Genomic DNA, 15,574 nt, shown 5'->3' with positions numbered 1-15,574 from the left:
AAAAAAAAAAAAAAAAAACTAGAAATCAAAAGCAAAAGTAATACTGGCAATGCCAAAAATGTATGGAAATTAAACACCCTTGAACATACACATTCTTGCTCAATGGTTATTTAGTTTTTTTAAAGATGTCAATAATGGCCACACTAACGTACACATTCAATGTAATCTCTATCAAATTCCCAATGGTACTTTTTGATTTTTTAATCCTAAAATTAGTTTAAGAACAATAACTAGTTGAAATTCTTTAAAAGAACAAAGGGGCATTACACTTTCTGATTTTAAAACATATAAAAAGCTACGAAAATAAAAACAATGTGGTACTGACACAAAGACAGATAACTAAATGATGACACAAAGCAGAGAGCCCAGAAATAAACCCTTGTGGATAAAATCAAATAATTTTCCATAAGGTATCCATGACCACACAATGGAGAAGAGTCCTTTCAACAAATGATGTTAAAACTAGATATCTACATGGAAAAATGAAGTGATATCTTTTCCTTGCACCACATACAAAAAGTATTTTAAATGAAATACTTAGACATAGAAATAGAATAAAACTCTTAGAAGAAAATATAGGAGAGCAAATGCATAAGCAACAAAAGAAGAACAGAAAAACTGAATTACATCAAACTTTACACTTTCTGCAAATCAAAGAAAATAATGAGTGAAGTGAAAATGCCACCTAGGAAATGGGTAAAAACACTTGGAAATCACACATTTGATAGGACTTAATATTCAGAGTATATAAGGAACTTTTACAACTCAACAACAAAATTAAATAACTTGATTTAAAAATAGATGAAGGACTAACTGAAATCTCTTCAAAAAGATATGGAAACGCCCAATAAGCACCTGAATGAATGCTCAAATTACTAATTTGTAGAGAAATGCAAAACAAAATGACAATTAAGCTATTTCCTCACAGGTATTAGAATGGTCACTGTAAAAAAAAAAATTCCCACTTCTGTGTATATAATAACTGAAGGGAATAAAAGCAGCAGCTTGAAGAATTATCTGCTCCCTCATGTTCACTGCAGCATTATTCACAATTGTCAAGATATAAAGACAAGCTAAACGTGTGTGGATGCTGAATGGATAAAGAAAATGTGATACAAATAGACAACAGAATATTAGCCATAAAAAAGGAATGAAATCCTGTTATTCAACAACATGGACGACCCTGAAGGACATGATGCTAAATAAACTCAGCCAGGTCCCAAGACAGAGACTGCACGTTCCCCCTCAGATGTGGAATCTGTCATGGCTGAACTCACAGGAGCAAAGGACGATGGCAGTTGCCAGGGCCTGGAGTTGGGGAAAATGAGCTGTTGTTCAAAAGGTACAAACTTTCAGCTGTAAGATGAGTAAGTTTGGGGAATCTAATGAGTAGCTTTATGAATACTATTAATAATGTTTTGTATGCTTAAAATTTGCCAACAGTAGATATTAACTGTTCTCACTACAAGAAAAGGTAATTATGTGAAGTGATAGATTTGTTCCTTAATGTGATTACACTAATTATTTCACAATGTATACACATATCAAATTATTACATTGTACACAATATATACACAGTTTTTGTTTCTAAAATAATCTGTTACACATATGCCCATATAGACACACCTGTATATATATGTGTGTGTGTATATATATGAAGAAAATATGATTTAAATAGACAACAGAATATTACTCCAGCATAAAAAGTGAATCCTATCATTTCAAAAGGATGTTGATATATGATATATACACACATATATGATATATACACACACATATATACATACATACACATACACGTACATACATATGAATGACAAAGTCCTGATAAGCCTCATACTAAAAAAGAAGAAATTATAAAATGATAATATTATTAACTATTACAGTTGGGAGTTAGGGAATATAGAGTTTAAATGACCAACCTCAGTTCACACTAAAAAAAAATAAATAAAGTTTTGTGTAAAACAACATTAGATCATCTCATATTTGGGCAGATGCCTAGTGTTTGGAGAAAACTGCTGAGTATACATTTCTGTAGACTCCCATTTGAAACCTCTGTAGGATACGAAATCATAAAGCAGAAAGCATACAACATCTGTTTATGGGACTTCTGGGATTTCTGAACCAAACACCATCACCACGCCTCTTGCACACTTCAGACATGATGCAAAAACGAAATCAAAAAACATTTAACAGAGTTCCTCAAAAATAGGCAGGTACATGCATGTCCCCAGAAGCAGTGGCAGAGCAAGACATGAGACCACACAGGCCCTTACTCGTCAGGAGGCGGACTCTGATTTTTACTGTAACTTTTATAAAGGAAGATCACTAAACAGGAAGCGGAGTCTGTAGAAAATTTAAGAGAATGAGACAGAAGGCGCTCCTAGCGGACAGCAAGAGAAAGACACCCAGGCTCTCAGAAACCATCTCCACTAGAGCAGAGCTTCCCAAACCACATTTTAAGCTCTGGCTCTGGCTTCCTCCTTGACCTCTGGACCTCTCACCTGGGTTACCTGCTTCATTCACGCCCACCCACCTGGATGTCCGTCTACTGCCTCCTGTCTCTTCACATTCCAGGGCTCTTTTCTTTGCTCCAGGCAGGTGATCAGGCCTGGCTTAGAGACAGTGAGACCTGTTTTATTAGAAAAAAGTGACATTACTCTTGCTGAAATTCTCCAATTACCAACTGTGTACTGTGTTTAGCAGAGTGAACATTATAGAAGATTCTAGAAAATTAATCCAAAAATTATGCTTCCTGACATAACCTTTAGAATATTCAGTAAGTATTGTAAATCTGTGGGTTCTTTTTCACCACTTAGTACTGCTGAAATAAAACACTGGTGGTGGAAATTTGACTTTAAGGTGTGGGCAACAATATTTCATGCCACTGAATTTCTGGAATCATCAATAGAGTGAAAGATACAAATCAGTTAAAAAATAAAGGAAGGTGTATGTCAAAACGAACCACATTTTGAAGATTTTTTTTTAACATCAACAATTCCCCACGTTTTTCTTAAAAGCAGGGATCTGAAACTCATTCATGCAATGCAGAAACTCACAAAAAACATTCTGCAAAGAAACGAAAGGAACTCTTTAGGGCATATGAGGAATTACGTATTGAAGTTATCCTCACCAATGGAGAACAAGTTTCTGTAGTTCTCCAACATCACATCCCTGTACAAATTCTGCTGAGCAGGGTCCAGGCATTTCCACTCCTCCAGGGAGAATTCTATGGCCACATCCCTGAACGTCAACAGTGTCTGAAGAAGAAACAACAACAGCAAATACTTACCAAGTGGCTTTGGGCAGAGTTCTTAACTTGATTCAAGGTGAAATCAGCGAGTGAAGAGAGCTGGGTCTAACTTATACCAGTGACTGGAATTATAAAATAAGGTAATTTTTAGCACAAGAATATTCTCTAACTCTCAGGAAAGAGAATTGCTTAAGATCCACATAAGCAGTGTACATACAATACTTTTCTGGATGACGAATTATAAAATTAAGGGCATCAACAAAGGCACGTCCATTTTTGAGTGCTACATTTACGTCACATGAATAAGGTGTGTATATTTCTCAGGTGGAAAAGTCATGGTGAGTTAGAAGCTGTCTCTCCAATTTTAATGTGTCCAATAAACTAGAGCTCTTGTGCAGATTTTGCTTCAGGAAATCGGAGTCAAGCCTGAGTTTCCGAATTTCTAATGCGCTCACCAGTGATGCCAGTCCTTTGGGCCCAAGGACAATATTTTGTCAAAATCCTGTAAGTGGCAGAGCATGGGTTTATCCCAGTTTTTCTGAACCACAAAGAGACATCAGATTCTTCATCTTCTAAAGCAACGCATATGCAAAAATAATCTAAGAAGCAAAGACCTTTCAGATTAAATGTGATTATTTAGGCACACTAATTAGTAAATCTCCTCTAGATACTTAAAGAGAAAAAAGTAAACTCTACAATGGAAAAGTCTGTCAGAGAGCTCTTTCACCAACTGAATAAAACTAATATCAACTGTAACAGGACAGATTTTTATCATGTGCCAATGCACAGAGAAGGACATATTACTGGTGTGATATTGGCCAAAAGGTCAATTATAACCTGAATCGAATCATACTGAAACTTACTGTTATGCAAAGTTCAAGTGACAAATAAATATCTCCTGTGTTCTGACAAATAAATATCTCCCAGGTATTGCGGGATCTGGCCAATAGCCTGCAACGCAACGGGGCTCTTTCTTTGTTCCCAAGCGGATCGGCAGGTTGAGAAGTAAAAGACACACACAAGATAGTGAAAGCTGGGTCCAGGGGGGGTCACCACCCTCTGGTCCTGCGATGCTGCCAATGCACTGGATATACTAGCATTTGTTATTGAGTTTAGTGAGGGCGGGGGTAGGTTAGTGAGGGATTTAGGGTCGTTTGATTATGAGGTGAGATGGTCACATGGGAATGAAGTAATTCTTTAACATAACATTGTTATGCAGAAGTACAGTATACAGAGATAAGAATTTACAATATAGTGTGTGTGCATCAGCAATTTCTAACAGAGCCTTAAAACACAGTCTATCCATAACCTATGATTAGCAAGATATTAAACAGCAGTAATAATGGCAGCAAAAGCTGGTTACGAACAATCAATGGAAGCAGGATGTGAAACAAGACAAACGGTTAGACCACAGATTCTCAGAAGGGAGTATGCCTTAACCCTAAAGAGACCTAGAAGAGCTGTGGCAAGATAAGGGTGTTTATGGCCCTATCTTATCCATGTGGACAGGCGCCCCCCCATGTGTCCCTTTATAGGCTCTCCACGAGGGTCGCATTCCATTCCCAGAGCTATGAACTTCTGCTTTTCTGGGATACGAATCTTGGTGATGTGACACCTCTCTGACTGCACATCTGTTCATAGGCTCTCTGCAGGAGGAAGCACATCACGTGCTGTTGGCTCATTCTGGCAGCCCAACCCAGCATTGTCTTTACACAATCCTGCATTTGTATTTACAACAATTAGGAGCATTTCATCTTTTATTCTGTAGCAGTAGTTTCAGGGGGTCTCCCCACACCCAGGTTCTGACAAATACCTCCCAGGTCCTGACAAATAAATATCTCCTATGTTCTGACAAATATCTCCCAGGTTCTGTAATCTCTTCTTTTGTCTTGAGAGGGCGTCTCACTCTGTAGCCCAGGCTGGAGTGCAGTGGCGTGATCTCAGCTCACTGCTACTTCTGCCTCCCTGGTTCAGGCAATTCTCGTCTCTCAGCCTCCAGAGTAGCTGGAACTATCCACACGTGCCACCATGCTTGGCTAATTTTTGTATTTTTTCAGTAGAGATGGGGTTTCACCATGTTGGCCAGGCTGGTCTCGAACTCCTGGTCTCAAGTGGAGGCCTAGGCGTGAGATTAACGTAGGATTATAGGCGTGAGTCACTGCACCCAGCAGTAATCTCTAATAGTGTATTAAAATAGTCTTTCTTTAGCATTCTAAAAGCAAGTGTCTTTTCATTTTCTCTTTTCCAGAATGCTCTTGAGTTATTCTGGGCAATAAATGTCATCGAGTTTAAATGTTTATTTTCTTAGTCCTGTTCTGCATGCAGCTTAATGGAGCATCCAGATGAAACCTAAACAGTGCACGTTTCCCTTCTTTGCTGACATCCAAAAACCGCACCCCATCCTCGAGAGGAATCCTGGGTATCCACACGTTCAGTGCCACGAAGTGAACGTTTTTAATACTGCAGGTCATAAAGTCATGGTGAGAATTCTTCATGGCATATAAGACGTCAAGGTGAAGATAAGAGAGAGACGGCTTTGGTATGCAGAAGAAGATGTTCAGAGACCCTTCATTATTATAAGAAAAAAAAAGCAGCTGAAACAAACTTACTATGGAGAAACACCACAAGCAGAGAAGTAAAGGTTTCCAAATTCTAAACACATGACATTTCAGGAGCAAAAGTGGACGCAACCCCTGACCTGAGATGCATTTACCTGAGCACCAGCCATTTCTTTCTCCTTCTCCTGCTTCTCTGGGATTTCCTCTTAGGAAAGATCTCTGGACAAATCACACCTGCATCATGAGAATATGCCTTTAACGGTGTGAGCACAACCCCTCACCTGCGACCACCACACCCATCAACAGAAAGACCTAGAAATACAGAAAAAGTCCACGCTTTTCTGTTCTTTATAAAAGAGAGTCAGCAACAGTAAACTTCTGTATGGAGATCAAAATGTGACTTTCTCTCTTCCGGCTCTCATGTTCCCTCCCCTGCTAAACAACAGCAATTCTGCTTTGGCAACTGGAGCATAAGCGGCACTGAGCCGGCCTCTGAAACCTGGGCAGAGAAGGCCCTGTGACCTCCCTTTGGAACCAAGGCTGAACTCAACTCGTACAAATGCATCTGAAATCCCCCATCACTGATCCTGGCCACACCTTAGAATCCCATGAGGCATGTGATTTAAACAGCACTGGTGTTTCCACCCAAACCAATAGGCAGAATCTGTGGGGAAGGCAATGGTGAGGGCCTTTTTTTGAGTTGTCCATGTGATTTACTTAGAAAACAGGTTGAGAACCATTTAGCTAAGCCTTGCTTCTCAAGCTTCAATGTGCATATGAATCTTCTGGTAATTTTGGCCCCACTCTGAGTCAAGTGATCCTGAAGATTTCAAAGGGGTCCATGGGTTGGATTTTTTAACAGTTCTACCATTAATGGTGATGCTGCTCCCCCAAGACTTGTGATCATCAGCACTCAGCTAAACAAAGCAGCCCCAGCACAGTCCCTTACACCCAACCCTCTGACCACAGCACAAGTTCTTGTGGTGCAAATGGAGACAGTCAATCTCCATTCTGAAAGATTACATTATTTTCTGGCTCTTGAAAGTTTTCCAGGGCTGGAGAAGGAAGCAATGTCTGAGTCCCTCTGCATTTGGAAAACAATGTGTACACACATATGAATGCAGCATTTATGAAGCAGGCACCGTGTGCTCAGAAGTATGTGACAGCACTGTGCTGGGCACCTCATGTCATGTGAGCCAATCCTCATCACACCCTGGGTGACAGAACCAAGTGTCCCGCAACTCTTAAGATATAGACGAAGGGCCCAGGCTTTGTAGTTCTTCTTCTATTTTCCTATCATTAACTTTTTAAAAGTGTAATGATAAAAGCTCCATATAGACCAATGGAAGGGATACAGAGAGGATGAAGTACAGTGTAGAGGCACTTTCCATTGTTGCGTTTATCCTCACTTTCTTGTGGCTTGTGAAGCAACTATTAGACCCACAGGACTGAGAAACAGGTTGCTGGATGCGATGTCTCTAAAAGCACTGGGGTTAGTAAAAAAGAAAAAAAATGAAGGCCCCAAAATAGAGAGTTCTTTTATTCCATTTATCTGCTTTGGGTTTCAGAAAATTCTGTGTATTAGTTCTGGAGAAGCAGCAGGAGTCAAACTCTGATTTAACTCCGTAGTTAAACCCCAAACTCTGACTTAACTCTGTAGTTAACGGTTGGAGCAGAGTCCAGGGTGAGGCCAGACCTGGATGAGGCTCAGAGGAGGGGAGTGCAGGCATGTCTGGGTAGGGAGAGGGCCGCACGCAGGATTCTGCTCTCTGTGCTACTAGAGTATTTACAATTCTGTTTTTCCTAAAACTGCCCCCCAAAACTTTAAATCCCAGGGTTTGTATAATTTTAATCTGTGGTAGCCACTTCCCTATTTTATAACACAAAATAACAAGGAATTTAACCAAAACCTTTAGGGTTTTCTAGGATATATATGGTAGAAGCTAAATATTTATTTTCAGCAGGGCAAAAGCAACAGAAATAATAGCAGCACCGCTTTTTCTATCTGAATATTCCTTCAACGCGACATCAGAACTCACAACCACCACATCAGGAAGGGGCCCAAACGAAGCCAAAGTCCCTTTGACCACTCCCTTCTTCGTGCTAACCCCACGATGCTGAATTCAATGATTTCTCCAGTTACTGGCAATGGAAAGTTTCTGGCTGGTAGGGACCATGGCTGCCTTCTGTTTTCCTAATGGCTACACAAGATGGAATCAGTTTATCGGTTTGAATCTCCAGATCTCATTTTCGTTTGTTACTCAAGTACCAGAAAACTGGAGGAATTCCCATGTGCATACCAACGAGGTTTCTTCTCTGAGGGGAGGAACAAACCCTGGGTGACTCGTTTCTCTTTTTCTGTGAAAGAAGCACAGATAGACCGTTTTGTCAGCCTGAGCCCCGTCTGCACAGTACACTCCCGAATGTCCAAAAGACTCCAGGCGCTGGTGAGAGAGTTCCTGGTGACCCTGCACAGATGCCCTGTATGGCCACCCGGGTGGGAGAGATGCAGGCTGATTCTGAGTAGAAAATGGAAAAATTTGGGAGCGAATTTTCTTTGGATATTAAATATAAGTATCTCAGTATGAATAACTTTAATATACTAGTCATGATGTATGTTGTATTTAAAAATTCTCCGTAATTTTAATTCAGTTAAAACACATCATATTTCAAAAGAATGAATAACATTGGTATTAAAATTACTGTTTAAGAGGTTTTTCTAAATACTGTTCCTTTATATTCACATTATTGTAGAAAATACTGTTTAATTTAAGTGGATGCAAGTTGTCTACTAAAAACGACACATAACTATGCTAGTTGTTCCTAAGTAAGAAATAGAATGCAAGGTATGGCTGCAAAACAAACCCCACGGTCTAGCTGACACACTGAGCTGTCCTTACTTTGCAGTGTGCATCCTTCAGCCTCCAGACCTGAAGCAATCACCTCGGATGACTGGCTTTCTGTCAGAGGCACTTGGCATCCTTTACCCTTCATGCCTCCGTATCGCTGAGCTTAATCCTATGCTGCGTACTCTTAAAATCAGGTTCCTTCTAAGCAAATCTGTGTCTACTTTAAAAGACTGAAAATGGAAAAAAATAAATATTTGCCAAATTAAAAACAAAAACTAAGCAATGGTTCTCAGGTCCTAAATAAAGATAATCCTGAATTAAAAAGAATGACAAAAGACTTATTTAGCTGTTTAAATGACTTACATATATTTCAAAAAAGCAGAGAAAACATTTGCATGTTAAAGTGTCCTAAAGTAAATCCTTTCAGAATTGGGAGAAGAAAAAAATCTTTCTCCTTATTTTCAAGTGAGAGAATTAAGCCTCTTATTTCTAATTTGTATTTGTTCCTGCAAGAGCCAGGTGTAGGGCCATGGACCTGAAATTCCGAACATGTTAATTACAGCAGGCACTGGATTCAAGCACCGAAGGGGTGGCCTTGGGCACACCATGTGCACATAAAAGGGGTTTGTGGGCAAAAAAATTCAGGAGAGAAAGGTGCTCTCAAGAATCCACAGGTGACAGACAGTGCAAAGTTGGCAGGAAAACTGGTTGTGCTACAGACACTGGCCCATGTGGGGCTACGATCCGACTGACAGCAGCCCAGGTGGGGCTACGATCCGACTGACAGCAGCCCAGGTGGGGCTATGATCTGACTGACAGAGGTCCAGGTGGGGCTATGAACCGACAGACAGCGGCCCAGGTGGGGTTACAATCTGACTGACAGCGGCCCAGGTGGGGCTGTGATCTGATCGATCCCTTTGTGCTGCAGGCGGAAAAGATTACAACTGGGTGAACCAGGGGCATGGGTTGGTGGCAGAAGCTGCTGCTGCAGATTCCATTTCTGGGGGTGAGGATACACCAGGAGGCCTGAAGGCACGTGTGTGGGTTTTGGGTGAGGAATTCTAAAACCAAAGGTGCTGCAGTGAATTCTGGAAGGGGATGCCCACTCTTCGAAGGCACATGGCAAGTCCATGTTCCTCAGTGGGTGGGAATCATGTGATGACAGCTGGGGAGGAGGGTGTCAGTTCTAAGAACTTTTCCCTCTAAGTTCCCAGTTCCCTCTCACCCTCAGGGACCTGGAATCACAGGACAACGTGTCACGCGACAGCCCGTGTGCAGAACACAGCCTCGCTTCCCCAGACATCCAGAGTCTCCCTCCAGCCCGGGCCTCTGTGATGTCTTGCTTCGGACTCCAAATGTGTGGTGTTTGCTGAACACCAAGCAATTCTTCAACACCAACTGAGTGTCTAACTTTTTCTTTCCTTTTTTGAGACAGTCGTGCTCTGTCGCCCAGGTTGGAGTGCAGTGTTGTGATCTTGGCTCACTGCAACCTCCACCTCCTAGGCTCAAGTGATTCTCATGTCTCAGCCTCCTGGGTCGCTGGGATTACAGATGTGAGTAGTGGGATTACACATATGTGCCACTATGCCCGGTGATGTATTTTTAGTAGAGATGAGGTTTCACCATGTTAGCCAGGCTGGTCTCCAACTCCTGACCTCAAGTGATCCACCTGCCTCGGCCTCCCAACGTGCTGGAATTACAGGTATGAGCCACTGTGCCTGGACAAGTGTCTAATATTTTAATTCTGACACCACTTAGAGCCAGCCCAGACCCCACAAGTTCAGGGCTCAGTCCCACAACACTGCTCCACTACAGATGCCAGTCACAAGCCTTGGGCACCCATTTATACTTGTAATATTTATATTTTTGATGTCTACTGCCTATAAACTGGGTACTCCCATAACCTCCTGTCAAGTTCAGTAATTTGATAAAACTACCCAAAGAACTCAGCAAAACACTGTACTTATATTTACTGGTTTACTATAAAAGATACATATCAGCAACGGCCAAACGGAACAGCCGCACAGAGCCAGGGAAAGGGTGGGGAAGGAGGAGTGACTAAGGGATTCTGGTCAAAAGCCCTGAGCAGCAGAATTGCTCCCTCTTTGTGTCCTCCAGGAGCAGCTGAATGAAGAGAAACCCCTTTATAATATGACCCAGACGACGCTCACTTTGTTACCTACCACAGTACCAGATACAGACTCTTGAAAATCCCCATTTTTTCCTCATAAACAGCTGAACAATTCTGTCTTCAATGGTCAAAACACTTCTCTATCAAAACTTGCTAAAATTTCTCTCCTTCCCCCAAGCCCCTGAATTCTGAACTACCCTCAGTCTGAGCCAGCATACAACCCCTCCTTCTTGACCCTCCTAAGAACACACAGATTTCAGAGTAAAACATTCTGGGATCTAGAATCTGGTTTTCCCCCCTCTATCCTGTCTTCCCTCCTCCCTATTAAAACACAAAAAAGCCCATGTCTGCCTAACTTTTGAGATCCTCAAAGGTTTGATAGTTGCCACCTTCTCCCTGTTGCAATCCTCCTTTAGAGTTCAGTAACTTCCTACCTAAAGCTAAATTTATTTGACGAAGTCTAGAAACAGCCCCAGGATAATAACGATTCCATACCCAGGAAGACCTCCCCAAATCCCTTCCATCCCAACTCTAACTGCATCTGCCTGTGGGTCCCCAATGCTCCCAGGCTCTGCAGCTTCTCTCCTTCCATGGCTGCTGGGAGCAGGCTGGGGCACCTGCAGGGCAGGCTCCTCAGGAAGCACTAGCTAGGCCAGGGGCGTCCAATCTTGGCTTCCCTGGGTCACACTGGAAGAACTGTCTTGGGCCACACATAAAATACACTAACACTAACGATAGCTGATGAACTGAAAAAAAAAAATCACAAAAACATACCATAATGTTTTAAGAAAGTTTACTAATTTGTGTTGGACCACATTCAAAGCCCAGGAGAGCATGTGGCCCAGGCCTGTGGGTTGGACAAGCTTGAGCCAGGCCTTCAATTGCTTTCTTTTGCAGGCTGAATATCGGCCTTAACTTGGAATGACTGTCCTCGGGCTCCAATTTCCCAATCAGGGCTATGCACTTAGTTTTAGGTAATACCCATTGTTGGAAATATCCAACAAAATCACTCAAACGGCATTTACAGAAGAAAAGGAAACTGTAAGGCACTTACGCTTTCACCTCCACAGAAAAAGCAGATTTATTGCTTTCAGACAAGAAACTTGTTGTTTAACTATTTCCATAACAAATCATATAGTAAGCAGTCATACGTGAACACTTTTAGAAGTGCTAAGTTCCGTCTCCTACAACTTAGCATTAGGCTCAGACATGTAGAGAACAGGATATAAAACAGATATTCATAACAACAAATTCATCCTGCAAAAAGAGCTGCTCATGTTCTGATGAATCTATGTAATTTACCAGGTAATCTACCATAATTCTTTTGTAGAAAATGTAAACATTCTCCACAGCCATCCAAGAAGCATTTTATTTTCCCTGGCAGCATTCCCAAAGCTAAGCCCTGGGATTCTGCTGGAAATCATCTTCCACAAAAGAACAGACCTAAGTAACTCTCTACCCTTAATCAGGAGAAGAAAAAGGTATCTATGACTAGATATTTAACTTTTTTCCTGAAATTGACCTATTTCACGTCCTTTGTATTTTCTTACCTTTCAAGCGCTACTGATAAAATGTAAATTTATAATTACAAAACCAAAGCTGCAGTAAGTGAACAAATTATTTCAAGGAGATACAGAGAGTGGCAGTGCCGACTGGAACACAGACACAGCTAAAGACTTGTGTTAAGTCAGGCGATTCTATTCCTTGGGAGATTCTCCCACCTCCATCCTGTTCACTGAAGTGCTCACTGGCCACCCCCATGATACACTGCACTGTGCCCCACTGAGTGTCCCAGGTGAAGTTTGTTTCACAGGTTTTTGCATCATCTCATGGAGGTGGGGTTTTCTTGTCCTTTGAAACACTCTGTCTCCCTTCACAAATCTGAGAGTCCAAAGGGCAGAAATGATTTCGGTCTTTTCCCTCTCACAGTAGCATCTGATTGGCTAATCAGCCATGTGTCTCCAAGGACTGAAAATTGGGTTGGGTGAAGACAATCTTAACGTCCTAAGTGTTAGAGCAAGAGTGGACCAGGAGATTTCTCTCAGCCCAGGGCATCCAGCTGCTCCCTGGACAGGCCACACTTCATACCTCAGGCTGTCCTTTGAGAAATAACCCAGGGCCTGAATTCACTAGATGTTGCAGCAGACACGGCCATGGTGGGCATCCTGTGTTATCCCTAGACAATACTGAAACTGAGGAAAAAGTCCAGAGGGTGGCTGAGAGCAAATCACCCTGTCAAGTTTCCAAAGTGGAACCTCAAACCAAAGACATTCTGGTAAGGTGTCTGTGCCTAGGGAAAATAAAAAGGAGGAGAGGCACACAGATTTTTTACAATAGTGTCAGAGGATGATTCTCTGCTTTCCTGTCATGTGGAATGATTACAAACAGAAAACAAATCTCTTAAAAAGTGCCGTCCAGGCTGGGCGCAGTGGCTCATGATTGTAATCCCAGCACTTTGGGAGGCTGAGGTGGGTGGATCACATGAGGTCAGGAGTTCAAGACCAGCCTGGCCAACATGGTGAAACCCCATTTCTACTAAAAATACAAAAATTAGCCAGGTGTGGTGGTGCAGGACTATAAAACCAGCTACTCGGGGGGCTGCGGCAGAAGAATTGCTTGAACCTGGGAAGCAGAGGTTGCAGTGAGCGAAGAACACACCACTGCACTCCAGCCTGGGCAATAGAGCAAGACTCCATCTCAAAAAAAAGAAAAAGAAAAAAAAAATGCCATCCAATACATTGTGAAAAAATGATTCATTACAATACTGTGCCTAAAATTACAGCCAAGGACGAATAGTTAATAATGTTGTGAATTAGAAAGGGGAAGTTAGCATTTGGGAGAATCTGGAAGGTACAGGAAATTTAGTATTTTACTGCAGGCTAGAGTTAGGCCTGAAGAACATGGTGGTGTTTTTGAGACCCTGCTTGAAATGCATTTAGAAAACGCAGCGGAAAAACCAGTTTTCCCTGGAGTGTTAAAAATAATTAAATAGGCCAGTGGAGTGGCTCACACCTGTAATCCCAGCCCTTTGGGAGGCCGAGGCAGGTGGATCACCTGAGGTCAAGAGTTCGAGACCAGTCTGGCCCACATGGTGAAACCCTGTCTCTACTAAAATACAAAATTAGCCGGGCGTGGTGGCGCATGCCTGTAATCCCAGCTACTCGGGAGGCTGAGGCAGGAGAATCACTCGAACCCGGAGGCGGAGGTTGCAGTGAGCTGAGATCGCGCCACTGCACTCCAGCCTGGGCGACAGTGCGAGACTCTGTCTCAAAAATAATAATAATCAAATAGCAGGCAATCCGACTGAGGTGGCTCTAGTGCCCTGGGTTCTTATGTTAAAAAAAAAAAAAATCGAACTCAAATGCTTTCTTGCAAATGACTATCTTGCAGAAACAAAATTCAGGATTCATCAACCACAAATCTCTAATTACTCTCTGATTATAGGACCAGAAAATTTCAACCTAGATAGCTCAAATCAGGAGATGACGTAACTGTACGAAACTAATTAATGAATGTGGTTTGCTTCCTAATGCACCTGATAAAAGCCTTTCCTTCAAGGCCTGCTGGTGGGACCGCCAAACCAAAAAAACATGGTTGGGTCCTCTGCCATTCATGAATCACTCTTTGCTCAAATAAAACTGTTTGACATTTTTGCAAGGACTCCCTCGGGAGACAGGAGGGACTGGGGCCCCCACGGGCTACAGATCATCCTCTTATGCACAAACCACCCGCGGAGTCGGGATTCTCCCTTCCTAACTCGGGGAGACGCGGGTCTGCGGGCGAAGAGCAGCCGCGGGGAGACGGCTCTGGGCTTGGGCCAAAGCCGCTCCGCAGGGATGCGCCGAGGCGCGCGGGGCCCGGCCGCCATGGTGCAGCTGGAAGGGCCTCGGGTTCGCGGAGCCTGGAACCCACCCGGGCAGCCAGGTTCCTCCCCAGCCGGTACCGCGGGTTCCAGCCCGCCCTTGCCTGTCTCTCAGAAGGCCTGGCCCCTACACTCACCATCTCTTGGTCTCCAGGGAGCCTGACGTTTCACTTCTGGATCTCCCGGTGCCTGCGGGTCGGGTCACACGGCCAGCGGCCAGCAGAGGACGCAGAGCGGCGGGGACAGGAAGTGGAACTCTGTCTGGACAAAGGCCCCGCCAGATCCCGGAAGCCGTCCTCTCCTCTCCAGACGCGTGCCTGATTGGACAGTCCCCGCCCCTACTCCTCTGATTGGATAGGGTCTCACGCCCCGCCCCTCAGGCCCTGAGTGACAGGAGCTGCAATCAGACAATGGGCCGAATGAGACAGCAAGGACAGGTGCTGGCCGCGGTTTTTTTGGGGCAGGGCTTCCTACCTGCGCTGTCCGGCCCCACCTAGAGGATATTTACATTTCACATGTGACTGTAGTTATGTTCATTTATAAATAATAAGTATATGTTATTCACCAATGGAAATAAAATAATGATATTCATTTTGAATTTTTATATTTTATGGCCTTCCTGGCTTTTGGTCCTTCGAACAGGCAGCCTGAAATTTCAAAAAGGAGTCAAGCCTCTAACAATTAAAATGTGAGCCACGTGTGAATCTTAAATTTTCTAGTAGCCACATTTTAAAATGTACTAAGAAACAGGTGAAGTTGATTGTAATAATTTAACTCAGTATGTAACCATTTTCCTATATGGTCAATATATAACTGGTAAGGAAGCATATATTTTGAGGTACTAAATCTTTGACGCTCACTCTGTATTTTACCTTTTCAGCACATTTCAGTGCAGACCAGCTGTATTCCAGATATTCAGTA

General features: G+C 42.8%; 1 protein-coding gene across 6 annotated transcripts in view; it reads right to left on the bottom strand.

The window, feature by feature from the left end:
- The window catches only part of ZNF195 (zinc finger protein 195), a 23,414-nt gene extending 8,434 nt beyond the window's left edge, over nucleotides 1-14,980 (bottom strand). Inside the window, exons 1-4 of one of the 6 annotated variants that reach the window (XM_017887294.1) lie at nucleotides 14,791-14,980; nucleotides 5,967-6,045; nucleotides 3,134-3,260; nucleotides 2,537-2,632 (exon numbers count right to left, since the gene is read on the bottom strand). In XM_017887294.1, coding sequence (XP_017742783.1) covers nucleotides 2,537-2,632; nucleotides 3,134-3,260; nucleotides 5,967-5,981 — 238 coding nt within the window. In that variant the 5' untranslated portion in view covers nucleotides 5,982-6,045; nucleotides 14,791-14,980. Of the gene's footprint in view, nucleotides 1-2,536; nucleotides 2,633-3,133; nucleotides 3,261-3,292; nucleotides 3,376-5,966; nucleotides 6,047-14,790 lie in introns of those variants that run through there. The other 5 variants (XM_017887280.1, XM_017887300.1, XM_017887289.1 and 2 more) reach the window with 5 other exon arrangements.
- Nucleotides 14,981-15,574: the final 594 nt, after the last annotated feature.

The sequence above is a fragment of the Rhinopithecus bieti genome, unplaced genomic scaffold (genome assembly GCF_001698545.2).
Source record: "Rhinopithecus bieti isolate Rb0 unplaced genomic scaffold, ASM169854v2 scaffold_1014, whole genome shotgun sequence".
Lineage (NCBI taxonomy): Eukaryota > Metazoa > Chordata > Mammalia > Primates > Cercopithecidae > Rhinopithecus > Rhinopithecus bieti.
This window is presented reverse-complemented; position numbering and strand designations above follow the sequence as displayed.